The sequence below is a fragment of the Pinus tabuliformis genome, chromosome 1_2 (assembly GCF_031772625.1).
Source record: "Pinus tabuliformis cultivar Carrire ecotype Pingquan chromosome 1_2, CPIR1, whole genome shotgun sequence".
NCBI classification, from domain to species: domain Eukaryota; kingdom Viridiplantae; phylum Streptophyta; class Pinopsida; order Pinales; family Pinaceae; genus Pinus; species Pinus tabuliformis.
The window spans coordinates 1,122,754,994-1,122,776,630 of record NC_142298.1 but is presented as its reverse complement, the minus strand read 5'-3'; the positions used below and the strand labels follow the sequence as shown (position 1 = coordinate 1,122,776,630).

The following is a 21,637-nucleotide window of genomic DNA, read 5'->3' as shown; positions in this document are numbered from 1 at the left end:
AATACAAATTTGTCAAAGCAGTAAACTTTAAAATACAAATTTGTCATATAGCATCTTGAATTAAGTTTAAAATTTAAATTTTAAAGATAGTACTCGAATTAACAAAAGTTTAAAACTAAACCCTAAAGGCGACATTGATTTTGAGGCTTGAACAGTGATACGAAATGGTGATAAATTGTTCAATGTGATTATGAACAGCAGTTGGACTCGTCCTGGTGAATAGTAGTTGGAGTCTTCCTCGTTCCTGGAGTTGTCTTGATGGACAACAACAACGGCTAAGATATTGTGAAAACACAGTGACAGCGAACTGAGTGACAGCAGTGGTTTTTCAAGCTTTAGCGGACTACGTTTAAATACAACCACACAATCTGTTGCCTAAGCCTGTTTTCCACCCGCCCACGCACTGCTATAGTCTGCCTAGGGCCTGGGCACGTATTTTGTACACGTCCTTTTGCTATATTTCTCCCTATGGTTGTTGTATAGTGACCGACGTCGGCTGTGTTTCAGCCTTCAGGCTTCGTCTAGCTGCAGACTGTGAGTCGTGACAACGTAAAACAAATCACTGTGAGTCGCAGTTGTGTTTGCGTTTGCGGACAGTTGTCTAGACAGTGTAAAACAAATTTTCCGACATCGACTTCAACGAGCTGCAGACTATGACAGTGGCTCTGTTTGTGGACTGTGACAACAGATTAGGCTGTTTTAAATAAACCAAATCAACCGACACGTCAAACCTAAAACTAAATCCTTGCTTGCCGGCAAACCTAAAATTAAAGTCTTGCCTGCAGAGTCTGCAACCACAAATCGGGAAAATCGGACGTAATCAGCAAACTCGGCAAACTCGGGGACTCGCGAGTCAAACTCGCGTTGACCATGAGTCAAACTCAGTCAACGTGAGTTTGACTCGCAGAGTTTTGAGTCGACTCTTTTGGCAAGTGAGCAAAGTTATAATCACGAGTACTCAGGAAAGTCGGCAATTCCTGTTTCACTGCTGCAAACGCAACGTAACCCGTCGATTTTGTTGAATAGCCACAATACTATACTTCCTTCTGACATCCACTAATAATTTTGCTCAATTCTGACTACTTCAATGCCCTTTTAATCTGCAACTATTTGCCTATCAACACCTCTGCGTACCCTGTGTTAGTTTTTGGTAGCATCAGAAGTGCTCTAACCTTGAAAATTGGTGGAGAGGCTAAGGCGCATGTGTTTTAAAGAACCCAGAAACCGTTTGGTGAAATTCCACCCGAATTGTATTTTATTAAAATAATTAATATTTTTAATGGATTTCCTAAGTCTAGACTTAGGGAAATTAAAATATTAATGGGTATTAATCAAAATATGGGTGAGAATGATCTAAAAGGCGGATCAAGTCATGTTTTAATCTTAGTCGTTGATTAGAGACTAAATTTCGGCCGTTAAAGACTCAACAGGAAAAGTATAAAATGGAGGCTTGGGGTTCATTTGGAAACACACACAGAGAGAACAAATTGATCTGGAGTTCGATTTCTAGGGCTAGGAAGTTGATAAATTTAAACTAGGTGATCATTCAACAACAGAGGGGCAGAGAGAATCCAGGAGAAGGACTTTCCGCAAAATACTAATAGAGATGGGGAGAGAGATTGTGGAGGCAGCACAGTAGCCGGGAGAGCTGACGCTGGGCCAATCTAAGCCCACATAGCCTTGACGAAGAGCCAGAAGAGCCAGCGCAGAGGAGAAAGTTGCTTGTCACGCAAAAGTTGGAACAACCGGGAATTGCCAAAACAATCAAGATAGTTGACGCAGAGGGCAGAAGATGTGACGCAAAGCCTGAAAGGCTAACGTGGGGCACACGCAGAAGTAGTCGAGGTTAGCCAGTCTTGTTGTCGGATCAACCGAAATTCTGTCGGGTGAAGTGAGGTAAAACTCACTCAGATTTTCCGCTAGTATTTTCTCTGTAAAGGATTGCTAGATGAGCATCCTAGATTTGTATTCAGATATTTCTCCTGCATAATAATAAACCCTTAGAACTGTTGCACCGATTTTCCCGCATTGGGTTTTTCCAGGGACTATTGTGTCCAAAAATAAGTGTGTCCTATGTATCTTGTTCTTTGCTTTGTTTTATTTTTCATGAGATCAAATATTTAATTAATGTAGGTTGCAGAAGTAATTTGCTTCAGTATTAAGAGAATAACTTGATAATGTATATTAAAATCAAGTAGGTGAAGTAGATTCAGGTTTGCTACAGTAGGGGTTCCTTGAGGATTAGGAATTTTCACATGGTATGAAAGCGTTGATTTTGAAACAAGAAGAACAGATCCAGTGCTGAGCAATGAGGTCGAAAGCTGTACTTAACAGCTATTTGAATCCCCTTGAAGGGATTGCGCAATCCTTGTCGAGAAATAGATTCAAGGAAATCTCTCTGAGTGAGACGACAGAGAGGGATGATTTCCAATTCGTGAGTTTGAAGAGGCAAGGGGAGTGACCCAAAGCCTCAGTGCAATGCTTCAAGGGCGCAGTTTCTACTAGGACAGAAATATTTTGGAAAAGAGTGAAGACACATAAAAGGGGAATTTTCTCCTTAGAGGACTCTTCTGATCAAAAGTCTAAATTCTTCATTGCTAAACAGCAAATCAGTTTTGAGCAATGACTAGAGGACTCAATTCGATAGTTTGGGTGAGATGGCATCGCATAGGCCAAGAGATCAGGACAGGTTGGAAGGAGCTTCCAACTATGTCATATGGAAAACCAGAATCTTAGTTGTTCTAGAGGAGTACGATCTTGAAGCTTACGTCAAGAGTGTTGAGGTTGTTACCGCAGACAATGATCAGAAGAAGAAGTACAAGGCTGAGCAGGGGAATGCGAAGAGGTTCATACTCGATGAGTTCGAGATCATGTGGTATCACACTTACAGGGCAAAGATACAGCCCAAGAGATGTGTGAAGCTTTGTCTTCACTGTATGAATAGCAGAAGATGTATTTAGAATAGAAGTAGCAGTGTACATTAATGCAGAAGGTTGAAGGGGTTAACTCCTATCTTCAATGTCTTCAGGACACTAGAGACCAGCTTTTTGCATTGGGGTCTACTCATCAGTCTACCGCGATGGTAAGGATGGTCCTAAATGGAGTCTCGAATGAATGGCAAGTCATTGTCCAAAGTATATTGGGTAGGGAAAGACTACCTTCATGGGAGGAGATGTGGGCAGTTCTTCAACAGGAAGAATTAAGGAGGGGCGTAGTTAAGGTCAACCTCAATGGCAGCAGTGGGAGTGGCACGAAGACAAAGGAGGAGGAGAACGCAGCTCTAGCATCCAAGGGACAGCAAAAGCAGAAGCAGAAGAAGGTTATTTCGAAGCTGAAATGTTTTGGATGTGGCGAGATGGGTCACTTTGCATCTCAATGTCCCTTGAAGCAAAAGGATAACGACGAGAAGCATGATCCAAAGGTTGCAACCACGAAGATAGATGAAGAAGAGTATGCCATGAGTACCCACGCATCTCCAGGTGGGAGATGGAGAGACATTGAGTTGTAGTCGGGAGGACTACATGTGGGTAGGATCCTTGAGGTATCCACCTCTTGGATCAATTCCTTGCTACAGGAGCCCAAGATTCAGCAGTAACTAGATGGACTTAATGTCAAATGATGCAATGGATTGTTTGGAGGACAGATGCAGTAGCTTGGGACCGAGACACTGATCAGCGCAGAGCAAGGTTGGCAACAGTGCAGTTGGCACAGTGAAAAGTCAGCAACAGTGCAGAAGATTCAAAGGGTCAATAGCAGTCAGATTCCAACATTCATTGTATTATGCTGAACACAGTTAAGTTCAGTTAATTTTGGATGTTTTTCAATTGCTTCTCTCAGCAACTAAGTTGCAATAGGGATGCAGTGTTAGCAGGGGCAGTGCTAGCAGTATAGCAGATGCATCATTTGAGAGGGAGTTGTAGTACATATATAGCAATGGCAGTGGCAGTATCATTGGCAGCAGTAGAGTAGCAACAACTGCACAGTGTTGGTGGCAACACTAGTGCAGAAAGGAGGTGCTTCAAAAACAGAGTAGCATGCAGGTGGACATTGTTGCTAGAGCACTTTCCTCGCTAAGAGGGAGTCTTAGCTTTAGGTAACATCAGAAGTGCACTAGCCTTCAAAATTGGTGGAGAGGCTAAGGCATGTGAGTTCTAAAAAACCTAGAAACCGTTTGGTGAAATTCCACTCAGATTGTATTTTACTAAAATAATTAATATTTTTAATGGACTTCCTAAGTCTAAACTTACAGAAATTAAAATACTAATAGGTATTAATCAAAATAAGGGTGAGAATGATCTAGAAGGCAGATCAAGTCATGTTTTAATCTTAGTCGTTCATTAGAGACTTAACCTCGGTCGTTGAAGAATCAACAAGAAATGTATACAATGGAGGCTTGGGGTTCATTTGGAAACACACATAGAGACAACGAATTGATCTAGAGTTCGATTTCTTGGGCTTTGAAGCGGAGAAATTTGAACTAGGTGATCATTTAGCAACAGAGGGGCAGAGAAAATTCGGGAGAAGCACTTTCCAGAGGATACTGACAAAGAGGCGGAGAGAGCTTGTGGAGGCAGTGCGGTAGCCGGGAGAACTGACATTGGGCCAATCTGGTCCCACGCAGCCTTGACACAGAGCCAGAAGAGCCAACACAGAGAAGAAAGCTGAAACTGTCGACCACTGCCGAAACAACCGAGATAGCTGACACAGAGGGCAAAAGAGGTAACGCAGGGCTAGCGCAGGCCCTGAAAGGATGACACAAGGCCTACGGAGGGCCAACGCAGAAGTAGCCGAGGTTAGCCAGTCTTGTTGTCGAATCAATTGTAATTCTGCCAGGTGAAGTGAGGTAAAACTCACTCAGATTTTCCACCAATATTTTCTCTGTAAAGGATTGCTAGATGAGCATCCTAGATTTGTATTTAGATATTTCTCCTGCATGATAATAAACCCTCAAAACTGCTGCACCGGTTTTCCCGCATTGGGTTTACCAGGGACTATTGTGTCCAAAAATAAGTGTGTCCTATGTATCTTGTTCTTTGCTCTGTTTTCTGTTTCATGAGATCAAATATTTAATTAGTGTAGGTCGCAGAAGTAATTTGCTTCAGTATTAAGAGAATAAGTTGGTAATGTATATTAAAATCAAGTAGGTGAAGTAGATTCTGATTTGCTGCAGTAAGGGTTCCTTGAGGATTAGGAATTTCCACACCCCGAGCTCAATTTGCCCATTTGTTGTGTTGTTGACTCCGTCGTCCACTGTTTTCGTTGACCCCCAAACCGTCACACCATTCACATCCTATCTCATGCCTTTTTGTTTTATGCATATGTAACGACCAAAAGTCATATATGCAGCAGAAATATTAAAATACTTCGTAGACAAATACATCCATTGTAGGAGTGTATTTTTCTATGAAATATTTTAATATTTCCACTGTGTATACGACTTTTGGTTGTTACATTGGTATCAGAGCCACATCTGATCCAACCTTTGGCCTTCAACTCGTCATTAACCTTGTTATCGTCAATCAAGCATTCGCTACGAAAAATGAGGTTCTCCATTCTACCAGATGCTATTAGGCCTTTGGCCATTTGATAAATAAAAAAACAAAAAGCACAAAAAGAAAATAAAAAATTTGAAATATAAAGTCCAAAAAAAGGACAAAATATATTAGAAAAAAACAAATATAGTCCGATGTAAATTTTGAAGGAGAAGATTCATATATATAGAAAAAGGTTGTACATTAGTGCACGATAAAGTCAAAAGGGAATCTTTGAAAATATCTTTAAAACTATACGTAAGAAGAGGAAGAGTAGATAATATTATCTTGATTCTTCATTAAGTGGTTTACAAGCTTGTGGTATTAGCAACCCATGGTAATTTCCCATGGTATTTTCAAGGTAAAAGAAGAACTAAAGGAAAAAATCTCTTTATGTGAATGGTAAGTTTTACTTTTACATGGAGAAAATTAATCGAGTCAAAGGAACATAAGTGGACATAGGACGATGGAGACCCGAAACCCTCCGCGAACAGTAACTGATAAGGGTTAGGGTTTGACTGCAGACCTCGTGCATTTGAAGATCCTGCCCCTCTGTTTCAACTAGCTTCGTTACCACCTTGATGTCGTATCCTTCTAACGTTGTTTGTACTTGTTCCCATTACCCGATTGCTGCCCTCGCGTATTATCCTCCCCGTGATTCAGTCATGCCCCTCACTGTTTTCCTATCTGCAGTCGATTACAACAACAGCAACAGCTTATCAACTCCCGGTGGAAGCTAGCGCGTAGTATTTGGAAGACAGTTATGGAGATGGATATGGTTGATTACTCAAAAGACCCTTTCGCGGACGTCTCCATCTGGACATCCCCTCCCTCGAACACAGACAGTCTGCTCCCTTTCAACAGTGACTTGTCGAATGTCATTGCACCTTTGCCATCGATTTCGGGACCCTCCTACCCAGTTGTTACCCTACCAAAGGTCCCCCTCACTTGGCCGGTTTCCACTACCCCTCCCCCTTCGCCGACCTCCCTACAATTTTCAGCTCGATGTATAGGTCCTGACCACACCACGAGCTCCTCGGGTTACCCACCATACCCTTCGTCCACCGGATCACACTTCCCTACATCTACCCCTCTCGGCGAACCCTCGGTCTTCCCTCATGATACCCCTCTCATGGCACCGTTATCAACTCCCCTCTCTGATAGCTTTACAGGCATACCACCATATTCAAAAGCTAACCCTTCTGGGCCTGGTCTGAACCCTTCAAACCCTCATCTGAACCCTCATCTCAGTGGCTCTCAGGAGGACATCACCGACAAGGGCCACAGGCTGGGAAAGAAGCAAAAGTGTGTCAAAGCCAGGACACAGGACGTAGCAATCCGTTTGGGCGAAGATATCCAATGGGGTGAAACCATGGATACCGCAGATAGAGTCTTGGTAGGTAGGGTTTGTGGGAGGAGCTACTCTGCGGCAAGGCTTAAGCAATGGACAACAGAAATCTGGGGGCATCATTTGGCTGAGCTACCCTTCGTACAAACCTTTGTCTGGGGATGGTTTGCACTGCGCTTCGCTAGAGTCGAGCACACCAATTGGGTTCTATCTTCCTTCTGGCACATTGAACAGGCCCCCACGCTTCTACGACGATCGAACCCTCTTTTCAACCTTGAAAGGGAGCAATTAGATGCTGGACCACTATAGGTTCGACTACCAGGCCTACCACTCCATTGTTGGTCTGAGGACATTTTCAGGCGCATTAGAAACGCCCTTGACACATACTTGGAGCACGATAAATCATACCTCACTACAGGCATAATGGCATACGCAAGGATACTGGTCGCAGGAGGAGCTACTCTGCGACAAGGCTTAAGTAATGGATAGCAGAAATCTAGGGGCATCATCTGGCTGAGTTACCCTTCGTACAAACCTTCATCTGGGGATGGTTTGCACTGCGCTTTTCCAAAGCCAAGCACACCAATTAGGTTCTATCTTCCTTCGATGGAACCCTCTTTTCGACCCTAAAAGGGAGCAATTAGGTGTTGGACCACTGTGGGTTCGACTACCAGGCCTACCACTCCATTTTTGGTCTGAGGACATTTTCAGGCGCATCGGAAATGCCCTTGGCACATACTTGGAGCATGATAAATCATACCTCACTACAGGCATAATGGCATACGCAAGGATACTAGTTCATCTAGACACCAGGGAAGGGTTGCAGGAGCAAATCACTCTGCTCTGGAGACATTTCTCATGGATTTAGATCCTTGATTATGAGGGGGTCCCTTTCAGATGTAGGAGGTGCCATAAGGTGGGGCACTTATTCAGGGACTGTCCCCTGAATGGAAAAGCAAGAGCAATGGAAAAGGGAAAGACAATCCCAAAAAGGTTACAAAGGAACCTGAGAACCACACCTCCTCTGAAGTAGTAGCGACAACAACAGCTAAGGAGACTCCGAAGAAGCACGACAAAGCACCATATCGTCCTCCCTCTCCTCCTTTGACCAGGGCAAGGGCGGTTGCGACGGTTGCACTATCTTCGGGTATGTCCATATCTAACCCTTGCTCTATACATTTCTCTACTTCATCTTGTATCATAGCAACATCCTCGGTTGATCATCAGAGCTCTACATTTACGCCTTTGCCCCCCATGTCATTGGCCTGCACTCTGCAGCCCCCCCCCCACCACCCCCATTTACACTAGCACCCCCCCATCCTTTCTGGAGGCGACCCCATCTACCAGATCCTCAGACTCTGAACAAGGGTCTCTATCTCACAGCTATCCGCTTCGATCCCTTTCTTGATCATAGCCTCCTAACTCCATTGGCATTGGATTGGTATCTCCCTCCATCCCCCCAAAGCCACCGAGAGGCAGACCCTCCTCCCTATCCAAAGCCAAGCAGCAGGCAGGGGAGGAGATTGTTTCGGGCCGACAACTTGCTATTGACTAGGTTCTTAGAGCACAAAACACCCTGGATCCATCTCCCCCATGAAGTTGCTATCCTTTAATTGTAGAGGGTTAGCTAGCCCTGAGAAAAAACTAGCTTTCCGTAGACTTCTTAGGACTGAACTGGTTGATGTCATATTCCTACAAGAAACCTTGGGTCTTGCAGAAGTCATCTCACACCTGCTAGAATCCATGCTACCTAGTTGGTCATTTCAAGCCCTTGATGTTAATGGTCGCTCTGGAGGCATTGCAATGGGATTCAACACTCGGACTATCAAACTATGTAACATTTGGGGAGGCATTGGCCATATCGGGGCAGACATCTTCTCATCTGAACTTGGCTCTGACATCAGACTTATCAATGTATACATGGCATGTCAAAATCGTGGAGAATTCTGGGAGCATTTACTGAACAACAATCTTCTGCAAGTGGAAAACATAATGCTTGGAGGAGACTTAAATTTCTCTATTGGATTCTTGTAGTCATGGGGGCATCATGCCCAAGTCGACCACCTACCTACTTTCTTCGAGAACATCCTGGAGAATCACAGCCTCATCGATATTTTTGCAACAAAAATTCAACCTACTTGGAGGAACAGAAGAGTTGGGGAGGACAACCTCGCTAGAAGGCTAGATCGCTTCCTCATCAAGGAATGATAGATGGGTATGGGCTATAACTATAGGCAATGGGTTGGATCAGGGGGTATATCAGACCACATGTCGATATACCTTGAAATAAGAGGTGGACTGAACAAACCCAAAGCTCCTTTCAAGTTCAACTCTACATGGTTGAAAGATGCAGCCTATATTCAAATGGTAACTGATTATTGGAAGACTCACCCTCCTACTGCTGGTGGGAATATAGCAGAAGGTTTTGCACATAACCTAAAGGAGCTGAAGAGATTATCAAAAATCTGGGCTCACAACAAGAGAGAACTGGATGATCAAACCCTAAGGGACACTGAAGCAGAGATTGCTTCCTTGGAAGATGAGCATGGGGGAGATTCACTACTACTGATCAGAAGGAGAAGCTCACTACCTTAGTAGCAAAGAGAAGTAAAATTCTAAAGGATAGGGAAGAAACTTGGAGGCTGAGAAGTAGAGCTATATGGTTGCTTGAGGGAGATGATAACACAAAATTCTTTCACAAATATGCAAATGGCCGAAAAGCTATCAACTCCATTTGGCAACTGACAAATGAGCAGGGGATTAGAGTGAATACCTTCCAACAATTAGCCTCCCTGGCCACATCTCACTTCAAGCAGCTCTACAAGGCACCCCCCAATGTCACACTTGCTGAAGTCATTAGAGTGGCACAATTATTTCCTCGGTTTGTGGACCAAGAGAATGCCATGGATCTCAACAAGGAGGTCACAATGGGGGAACTCGAGGCTACCTTGAAATGGTTCAAGTGAGACAAGAGCCCAGGACCAGATGGATGGTCGGTTGAGTTCTACACTGCTTTCTTTGATATCCTTGGAGAAGATCTTCTTAAGGTCATTGAAGATTGTCGAATCACTGGAAAGATGTATGAGGCATTCAATTCCACCTTCATTGCACTTATCCCTAAATCAGACAACCTCGTCTCCTTTGATGACTTCCGCCCCATCTCCCTTTGCAATTGCATCTACAAAATCATAGCCAATCGCCTCCAACCCATCCTATCCACCCACATATCCTCAAAACAATTTGCCTTCCTCCAAGATCGACAGATTCATGAAGCTATTGGAACAACACAAGAAGTGATGCACTCTATACAGATGAAGAAGCTGAAAGGTATGATCCTCAAGGTAGACCTCTCAAAAGCCTTTGATCGTGCAAGTTGGTTATACATCAGAATGCTCTTAACACATCTTGGCTTCCCCATTGAATTTATAAAATGGATCATGTGTTGTATAACTAATATATGGCTTCACTCAGAAAGAGGACTCAGGCAGGGTTGTCCTTTGTCCCCATTATTATTTCTTCTTATCATGGAAGGGCTCAACAGACTTATTAGGGAAGAACATAGCAGGGGAAGATTTAAGGGAATCAGGATCACTGACAGATGCATTTTGACTCATTTACTATTCGTGGATGATGTGTTGATTTTCCTCAATGGTGGTATTGGGGATCTGACCATCTTACAGAACACCATAGCATTATTTCAAACTGCTATAGGTATGGTCATCAACAACACTAAATCCACCATTACAGCCACAGGATGCACCCCTCATGAGATACAGTATGCACTCCATAGATTCCCATTCACTCTTCTGCAGATGGAGGATGGCCTTAGATACCTGGGGTACAAACTGAAACCTCTTGGATACAAGATAGCAGACTGGACATGGTTAATCTCCAAGCTAGAAAGAAGGCTCAACATCTAGTATCATAAGTACCTCTCCAAAGCAGGGAGACTAGTACTCATAAAAGTTGTTCTTGAAGCCACCCCTGTATATTGGATGTCATTGGCATGGATCCCCCGAGGCATTCTCTCCAGAATACAAAACCTCTGTTGCAGATTCCTCTGGAAAGGCAACTAGTCAGGAAGAATTTTTGCCTAGGCCAAATGGGAGTCACTTGCTCTCCCAAAAAAATGAGGAGGATGGGGAATTAAAAGGCTGGATGACTTCTCATCTGCACTGGTAGCCAAGCTAGGCTGGCAATTGATCACCACAAACAGCCTATGGGCAAGGGTGGCTTATTCAAAATACATATCCCCACTAAATTTGATGGATTGGATTCGCCAGCCAAACTGGAACAAAACAAGGATCTCAATCATTTGGAAAGTTGTGATAAACTCCATGCCTATTATTCGAGAAGGGCTCATATGGAAAATCCAATATGGCACATCAATTCGCATCAGATTAGACCCTTAGATAGGATGTGGTAACACCCACAGACTACCTCACGATCTCATGTTACACCTTACTAATTTGAGCATCACACATATCAATCACATTGCAGATCAGGAACACACCACCTTATTTTATCAGGCCTGGAAATCTGCTTGTAGTCTGCACATCCCACAGATCTGGCATCAACAATGGGAAGATTATACAGCAGCACTGTCATAATCACACATCAGAATTGTTGAAGAGGATGATGAGATAATCTGGGCACATGCCAAAATTGGGGTATACTCCCATAAGGAGGGATATCTCTACTTAACTACTATTCATAGACCATAGGCTATTGAACACTGGTGGAAAAACCTGTGGAAATTAAAGGCACCACCCAGAACTAGATTATTCATGTGGACAGTTCTAAGAAATAAGGCACCCACGGGAGACAATCTAATCAAAAGAGCTCAACATGGACCTACTTGGTGCTGCATTTGTAAGAACAACTCTGAATCAATAGATCATCTCTTTCTTACCTGCCCAGTCATTCAGGACCTCTGGAACTCCATCCTTTTGACAAGCATCCCCCATTGCAAATGGCAAGGCATGACAGTATTGGAAGCTTGGACCTCATGGTGGACCACCGCGACCCCGACCAAGGCTAGGAATCTACCTCTCCTCATTTGCTGGGCGATCTGGATTGCCCGTAATCGTTGCATTTTTTAGGACATCATACCTCATTGGCCCTCAATCACTGCCCGTCTTCTGGCAAACTATGACTCCATACCTGAAGATGATGATAACCCCCCCAGGCATATTGTTCCCGAAGACATCAATCGAGAACATCCCTGGGCTTTTTTTGATGGCTCAACACAGGACGCTGGGTGTGGGGCAAGAGCAACTCTATACCTATCTAATTCCCATCATTATAAAATTCAAATGGGCCTGAGAAGGGGCACCAACAACTTTGCAGAATTGATCACTCTAAAACATCTCATACAATTTGCATTGGAAAAACATTGCAAGAATATTCAAATATTTGGGGACTCAAAAATTGTCTGCAACTGGATTAACAAAACAACAAATTGTTCTGCTTACACTTTGAGACCTATTCTAGAGGAGGCACTTAGACTCATTACACATTTTGATCTCTTTGTTTGTCATCATATCTACAGGGAATGCAACTAATCTGTCGACCAGTTATCCAAGGAAGCTGCGAACCGACCTCGTGGCACATGGTTGATCTAGGAGCAGAGGGACGGTGTCCATTATCAATATTACCACCATCCATATATGGATTATATAGATTAACTGGCTCAGCAGGAGCCTGATTTTTGCACATGTTTATAGTATTTTGCTTTAAATTATCAAATGTATATATATGACAGACATACTTACTCCCTGTGAGGAGAGTTTTTGTTTATCTTTTTTATGAACAATACTAAAGACAGAGCCTCCCTGCGTGGAGAGCACTGAGCTATTTTGCTACTCTCTTACGTGATAGGTACTCAATCTTACATACAATGTATGAAAATCGCATCTACAATATATAATTTTCTTATATTAATGAAAATTACGATTTTTCTAAAGGGAAAAACAAAATAAGTGGACATATCTTTTATATTATACCCCAAAGAGATGAATAACCACGTTTCACTAGGGTTGTAACTTTTCAAAAATAAAAAGAAAATATTAAAATAAAAGATATATAAAGAGAAGTTTTATATTATAAAGGGGTATTTTAAAGAAAAGCTCAAATCATCAAATTATTGAAAATAGATATAAGTACAAAGCGGGTATTATTATAGAAGGTTACTTAAAAGATCCATATATTAAAGTATATAAAGGGTTAAATCTAGAACTATAAAGAGACATAAGCATAACATGTTATAACAGTACTTTTTAAAAGCATTATAATAAACATAAGGTGCAGTTTATTTAAATAGTGGAGATGTATTAACTTATTTTAAAGTGGGGAAAAATATATAATTGAGGAGAATAAAAGTTAAAGGAATTTATGAAGGTGTTCAAATTTATCAAATAAAACGTCACTTATTTTAAAGAAGTCCATTTTTGAAGAAAAAAGTGAATGGAGCCTAATTCTAAAATGATGAAGGAATGACGATTTTCCTATAAAGGTGTTTTAATCACACATCACAAGCTAATTAGATTAAGAGGGACTATCCAAGGGAAAAAAGTTAATATCGCTATTAGTACAAGCAACGACAAAAATTACATACATATTACTCTAGCGAATTGACTGTTAATTTCAAATGCAAATGTAGGCGAAACAAGAGATATTTTTGGAAAAAAAATATGAAATTTATGATTTACAAATAACAGTAGATCATTATGGGTACATGTCCCAATTTTGTGTTGTAAAAATGTATGACATGGAGGTTGACATAATTCTTGGTCAACCTTGGTTTAGAGAATTGGGTGCGTTCATGTTAAACATAGAGAAAAAAATGTTGATGTTTTCTTATAATGGAAGGATGATCATTTCGAGACATGATAATGAAACCAAAATCGATAATGTCCTCTTCATAAAACTTTAAAGATGTTACGAAATTAATACCTCAAGGAATCAAAACTCAATATCGGAGAAGCAAAAAGAGCTTGACGAGGCCATATCCAATAAAAACAACGAAAAATCTCGTTTAAAAGATCATATCCAAAAACTACTTGCACAAGTCAAAAAGTGCAAAACTAAGAAGCACAAGTTAGAACAAGAAAAAGAAAGTGTTAACAAGAAGCTCAATGAAAGTTTATCAGAGAAGGAAGAGGAAAATTTACACTTAAAGAACCTTAATAAAAAATTATTAGAACAAATTAAAAAAATTAAAAGATCAAGAGAAAGATAATAGCAACAAAATCAATGATTCAGAAAAAGAACAACTTTTACGTCTAAAAAAACATAACCAAAATCTTCTTAACCAAATTAAAAAAATTAAGACTGATAAGAAATCATTGAAGAATAGATATGAAGAATTTATCGCAAAGGAAGCATCAAAATCTCTAGATGTAGCAGCCCAAGCTGAAGAAACAAACATTGATCCCACTAATCTAACAATTCAGGCAAATCCAAATCCTACTGAAGTAAAGACGTACTCAAAGGTTGCAGTTCAAATGACGAACACCCCAAATGAGGATTCAGTAGTCAAGTCAACAACAACAATGCCTGAAGGAAATCAGGAAACTGCCATAAAAACATTTAAGGAAGTTCAAACAAGAAAAATTCCTTATTTACATCCGAATCACAAGAGTAGACACCTTAATCAATCTACAAATCTATATCATGCAGAACATAAACAAACTTATGTTCCGAAGAATATTGAAGTGAGCTCAATCCGTTCATACAATAACTATTCACCACACATCTCCAAGGATCAGAAGATTCCCTAGAAGATTAATCTAGGATGGTCCGATCCGTTTTCATTACAACAATTCTGTCTATCGCTCAGAACATCATATCGTCTTGTATCAACAAAGATAAAAGCTCAGAAACAAGAAGATATTTTGAACGATAGAAGAGATCTGATCCTTCATCAGTAAGCTTTGAGGACAAAGATTTTTGAAGGAGAAGACAATGTTATGAACATAAATTATGTAAAAATAGATAATAAATAGATAATAAATAATAATCATAATAATATAAATATAATAATAATAATAAGTAAATTAACTAATGTTTAGTTAGTTAATAATGAAAATGCATGTCTTTAAGGCATGCTTGTTCGTGAAAGGGTACTTACCAGGCTATATATACAAGACCCTCATTCTCAATTGTACTCATCCTACTTCAGTTCTTTATGTAATATACAATTTACAGTCCTACAATGGATGTATTTGTCTACGAAGTATTTTAATATTTTCGTTGTGTATACGACCTTTGGTCATTATAGCACAAGGTATATAATCCACCATTACATTACATTGTGTTAATTATGATATATTATATTCATATAATTATATTATATAATTTATAATTATAAAGTTTCATAATTATTAAATTATAGAGTTATAATTATATAATTAGTTTGCATATATATATATATTATTTAAAAAGTTTATATATAAAAAATTATTATTTTACTTCTAAAAATCCTAATTCCATCTCAAAAAAACAAATGGAGTCTAAATCGGAATTGAAGGAGGAAGATTTTTAAAAACCTTACCCAGCTACGCTAAAGCGCTATTTAACATTACGGGAACTCTCACAAGAAAAGATGTTACTATTTCTATCTCTCCTGTTGAAGATAAAAATTATATAACGCCTAAAATCGCAAACCAATTAGTGATCACGGAGTTAAATATAACCGAAAAATTAGACTATTTTGGCAACAAAAAATATGACAGCCAATTTATAGTTAAACATTGAGGAGTATACATTTATATTGCAATTCTCAGTTCAAACCCTATGAAGCGATCAAGGGGACATTATTTTAGGTTCACCCTGGATGGAAATGCTAGGGCCTGTCATCTTAAATATGAAAAGGAAGTTTTTTACATTTTCCTACAGGAAGAAGAAAATAACACTCAAAGATGTTACACTGAAGCCAAATTCAGTAACACCAAAAGATATATCAGATATCTCGAAAGTAATTTTTCAAGAAGGTAAAAAAATTCTAAAGAATATGCAAAGAGAAGTTGACAAGATCATTGTTGACAAAAATGAAAAAGTTTCTCAACTTAAAGACCATAGCGAAAAGTAGAAGTCATTAAAAGACAAGTTAGAGCAACTTACTCAAGAAGTATTGAAGTCTCCAGACGTAACAGTCCAGGTTGAAGATAAGGGAACTAATAACGATCCAATCAAGATCACAACTCAAGAAGAGGACAAACTAAATGAAGTAAAGATGTACTTAGAAGTTGTAGTACCAGAAATAGAAGATTCAAGTGAAGATCCAGAAATTAACCATTCAACTTCCATAACTAAAGGAAATCAGGTGCTTCAAATAAATCAAGAAAACGACACAAACAAGATAAGGGAAAATCAAATCACTAGAATTCCTTATCGACATTCGAATCACGGGAGTAGACAACTCAATCAAACCACGTATTGAGAACAGAAACAACAAATTGATGTTCCGAAGAATACTAATGTCAGTACAATCCATTCATGTGATAACAATTCATCACAAGTTTCCAGTAACCGCAAGATTCCACAGCATATTAATTTAAGATGGTCAGATCCATTCTCAGTGCAACAGTTTTGTTTATCACTTAGATGATCATATCGTCATGCTTTGACGAAGATGACGATTCCGAGACAAAAAGACATCCAAAACAGGAAAAAGAGATCAGGGCTTTCATCAGTAAGCTTTGATGACAAAGCTTTTTGAGAAGAAAGACAATGTTATGAATAAAATATATAGGAAATAATGTAAATGATAATAATTATAAATAATGATTAGTTAATTAGTAATTCGGTAGAAGAGACACGTCTAAATGAGACATGACTCTCCATGAAAAAGCACCTGCCTAATATATAAGCAAGCCTCTCACACTCATTTGTATCATCATTCTTCATACATTTTATATATAATAATATTTGTATTCTCAAGGATATTTTCATATTCCAAGTCTTCTGGAGTATTTAAACTGAAAAACAAACTTTGTTTGCTTCACGTTCAATGGTTTTTCTCCCGAAAGGGGTTCCACCTAAAAATCTCGTGTATTGTCTTTGATGTTGAGCATTGTTGAATGGTGTTTCTGATTTATGTACTGATCTAATGTTAATGATAATTAATGCTCTGTGAAGTTAAAATAAACTAATTGAAGTGAAATACTGATTCACCCCACTCTTAGTGTTTCTAACACTATGAAGTAATGGGACACATTGTCATTGTATTACTTAGGGGAAATGCAACAAGACTTCTACCAATTGTGAATCGATTGGATACACGAATCGCTCATTTAGCTCAAAGTACAGCCAACAGAGCAGAGAGACAGCTTACCAAGGCTGTGTATGGCCTCTACAGTGATGCCTGGTACATGTTTAAGGGTGTGCATGGCATCAAGACTCCATGAATTTCTGCATACAGGCTTGTTGGAAGGTGCATACAGCTACAAGACTCATGAATTTTCTGTGAAAGGTCTATCTGGATGTCAAGGGACTCAATAGTCACAGAATTTATGTTCTTCAGGGGCAGAAATAGAAGTTTTGCTAAACAAATGCAACGGCCAGATTATAGCAGCTATTGGTCTCAGATTCAAAGTAGAATGGACAGTGGTTAAAGCTGTTGATGATCACAAATACTAAGGGAAAATTTGACTTTTATGTAAGAACTAACACAAATGCAGTTTGGAAATCCTCTTTATAACCATTAACACAACTAAGAGCAGAAATAATCTCACACACAGAATTTACACTAAAATCACAGGGAAATCACAAAACAATTCATTATGCAATGAGCACCATGTTTACCCTAGAAACCCAAACAGGACAACCAGCTTTGGGCTCATGGGTCATTCAACATTTTGCACAGGCAACCCTCTTATGCTTCCTTGCCTCTCTGTGAAAATGTTCCTTCGTGAGTTGATTTACAAGGAGTTATAGGCAGAGTTGGAGGTTAATGGGAAGGACAAGCATCCTTTCGCCTTCATTTCAAATTCCTCAGTTTTTCTCTCCTATTTTCTTTTTCTTTTTCTTGTTAATAATTTCTTTCATTTAATTTCTTTAGCGTCACATTGTCTTTTCTTATCTTTTATCCTTCATTAATTGTCAAATTGCTTATGTGTACTGAGTCTTACAACCATTCATTTGTGTTCGGCTACATTTCGGATCATCGGGCATGATTTCCTAGTTCAGCAAAAAGCAGTGCACTCAATTTAGTTGAAGCAGAATACATGGCAACATCATCTTATTGTTGTGAGACCATTTGACTTCGTAACTTTATTGTAAAGTTGACAAATCACATGCTGGAGCCTACCTTTGTAAACTATCACGATCACAGTTGCATTGCTCTCTGATCACTCCAACTACATTGATATCCGGTGTCATTTCCTCAGAGATAAAGTATAGAAGGGAGTTCTAGTCCTTGACTATGTCCCAATGGATTTGCAAGTTGCAACAATTATTACAAAACTCTAGCAAAGAGAAGTTCAAGGCAATCAGAGAGAAGCACAGGTTTGTGGAGACCAAAGTCCTCACAAAGGAGCATTAGTTTTTACCAGTGTTGCACGACTCGTACTCGTGTAAGACTCATCTGGCTATTGACAAGGTGAACCATATAAGACTCATATAAGACTTGGCAAAATACAGAAAAAAACTTAAAATATGAAAAATTAAAAATTAAAAATAAAAAAGTCGAATTTTGAGGGTCTTGACTCTTCATGGTTCTTATTCAGGACTTATGCAGGTTCAATGCGAGTTTAATGCGGGTCTTCATGGGTATGGGTAAGAACCGCGGGTTCTATGCGAGTGACCCATCATGCTATAAGACCCATCAAGACCCACGGGTACTCATGGGTCTTATAAGGGTCATCTTTCATGGGTTTTTACCTGTTGCTCCAATTTGTGCCCCTCATGGTTGGGAACACAACTCCAGGGGAATATTCCTCATCTCATGAGGAAGTTTTGCATTCTATTTTTGGCACTTGTAAGATAGAGATTCCATTTTAGTTATGACAGACTCCATTACATATCTAAGGCACACGATTCTGAGAGGGAACCCCATACACATATGACGCATTTAGTATAGGACTTACAGCTGCTAAGTAAGCTGCATTCTTTGAAGAGGGAGATTCTCTGTAGAAGTGATGCATTATTCCTTTCATCAAGGCTCATTCATTAGATGCTATCTTTAGCATAGAATGGGCACTCCAGAAGTTGAGATTGCTTCGCATTTGGACTCTGGAGCACTCCATTTGAGGCTTACTATCCAGTTGTGGCATCCTTCCTGCTTCTATTATATAAAGGTGATGAGGGCACACTAGATTCAGTAGCTCACTGGTTGAGTTTTCTAGTGTGTGCTTGAGAGAAACAATTACGTTTTGTAATATTTCTTTTGATGTGAAGGAGAAGAACATCACCATTGTTACAGAATTCCAGCTGGCTGTCCATTACAGTACTGTTGCTTATTTTTTAGATCAGATGCTATTTTATGCAGGGTTGATCTCAATTTCTTTATATGTGTTATCTACACATCAAGTTTTCCATTCAGCACTTTTGTGTCTGCAGATCTGAAACTTCGATTGGTGTTTCACTCTTCTGATTTTAGCTGTAGAATAAATTCATTGAGTGCAAATCTGTGTACCATGTGGATGTAAAATTGAAACAGTTCTTGGACATGGCCTAGATGAGGACACTCCCATTTATGGTATAAAAACCCAATTGTACAGGTACCCAAGAAAACAGTTTTAAAACATTGCAAAATCCCTGGATTCATGCATTTTAGTGTAATAAATTCACCAAATCAAAGTCTACCAGCCACCAAGGATTGCAAAATAATGGCATTGACAGAATGTCCTTATCAATTCCAGAATTGAACACAGAAAGCGTTAAGGCCCTAACAATCATTCAGCTAGGGCTTTAACAGAAAGGTTTGCATTTAAACGTTGAAAAGTTTATGCCGTGACACTTGGTCTCAATTTACCTGTCTCTACTTGTGCTCTTTACTACATATTTTAAGTTTTCAAGAAGATATCATTCCCATTATTTCCACAAGCAAACCCCAAAGGTAATTTAGAAGAGAATAGCTACTCAGTGATTGGATATCTTATCTTAGAATCTGAATGCTTTCAGGAATCTATTAATAAGTAAATATTCAAACATCATTAGAAAAACAAATGACTGTATGCTAAATGATGCAAAGTCTTTTTCTCTCCATATCAGATGAATTCAAGAGGTAAAAATATTTAATAAATAGACCTAAAATCTTGTAATAAACCCGAACAAAAGTAGATATCAACAAGAAGAATATTTTGTAGCATAATAGAGAATCCAGAGAGTGACCAATTCACTTGACTTCCACAGCTGATGTTCAAATACATACTCTTCAAAGAATTAGTTGCTTTCTCAAGTGCAATTTAATACATCTTTTACCATGAATTGAAATTCGACTTAGTGTCAGAACCAAATTCAGACAAAATGCAAAACTCTTACTGTTTGAATTGGCTCTGCAAGAACCTCCCAATATTGCTCCAAATCCTCACTGATTCGAGACTCATTAACCTGCAATTATGCCATGGCTAACTGAGAAAAAGCTCAAATTCAGCAAAAGCATTGAAATAAAGGATCTATTGATCATCATATAACCACATGAAATTTTCTAGACATTAAGACCATATAATTTTTTTGCCCAGAAAAATAGAAAACAACATGAACAACATTGTCAATTTTACAAGAGAAAATAAATGAACTATGGTGTGCCTTGATAATCCAACGCACTGGGCTGTTGAAGCTTGTGGTAGCTTCAGAAAGTCTTCTGCATAGGCTTGGTGTCATAGCATGTAGAGGATGATTTATTGCTTCTTTAGGCACCTGCTTGATGGAGAAAGTGATTTATGTCTTCTTTCATAAGTCTGACTCAAGAAAAGTAAATAATTAAAGTCAATTAATTATTGTGTACTATGGGCTTCGATGAAAGAAGGATAAGCTGGATAATGTCAATGGTAACCACCCTAGTTCTGTCAATTATGCTCAAAGGATCCCCTACAGAGGCATTCAACGCCACCAAAGGGCTCAGGCAAGGCGACCCGTTATCACCCTTCTTGTTTATCCTAGCAGCAGAAGGTCTAGGAAGATATATAAAAGCAAAAGTCTGCAGTGAACAATATACGGGCCTAAAACTTTGGGGGAATGACCTTCCACTAACCCACCAACAATTCGTAGATGACGTAATGTTATACGGACAGGCATCGCTCAAGGAAGCCAAGAAAATTATGGAAATCCTCACAGACTTCAATAGTGCTTCAGGGACAGAGATAATCAAAGAGAAGTCAAATATCTATTTCTTCAACACCAAAGTACCCTCCCAAGCTTTCCTAGCAAGATCCATGGGGTTCAAAATAGGAAATTTCCCTACGAAGTATCTAGGAATTCAACTAAATGACTAGCAGAACAAAGTGGCTAATTGGAAAATCTTGTTGGAAAAAATCCAAAGGAAAATGCAAAACTGGACATTCAGAACATTGAACATTCCAAGTCGCGTAATACTGCTAAAATCAGTATTACAATCCATTCCGATATACCAACTAACTAGTCAAGCGACCCCTAAAACAGTCTGCCAGAAAATGGTAGACATGTTCAAAAAATTCTTATGGCAAGGACCCAACATGGTAAAAAAATGGGCGCTTCTATCCTGGAGCTGGCTCAGCAAACCCCTAAAAGAAGGAGGCCTTGGACTCTGTGACCCTTACATTCTGAATCAGGTAAT

General features: G+C 39.5%; 1 protein-coding gene across 2 annotated transcripts in view; it reads right to left on the bottom strand.

Moving 5' to 3' along the window:
- Positions 1-21,637, bottom strand: part of LOC149210090 (uncharacterized) — a 289,054-nt gene that overhangs the window by 36,675 nt on the left and 230,742 nt on the right. For both annotated transcript variants that reach the window (XM_089396611.1, XM_089396612.1), the window contains exon 9: positions 20,365-20,433. In XM_089396611.1, the coding sequence (XP_089252737.1) occupies positions 20,365-20,433 (69 nt within the window). The remainder of the gene's footprint in view (positions 1-20,364; positions 20,434-21,637) is intronic.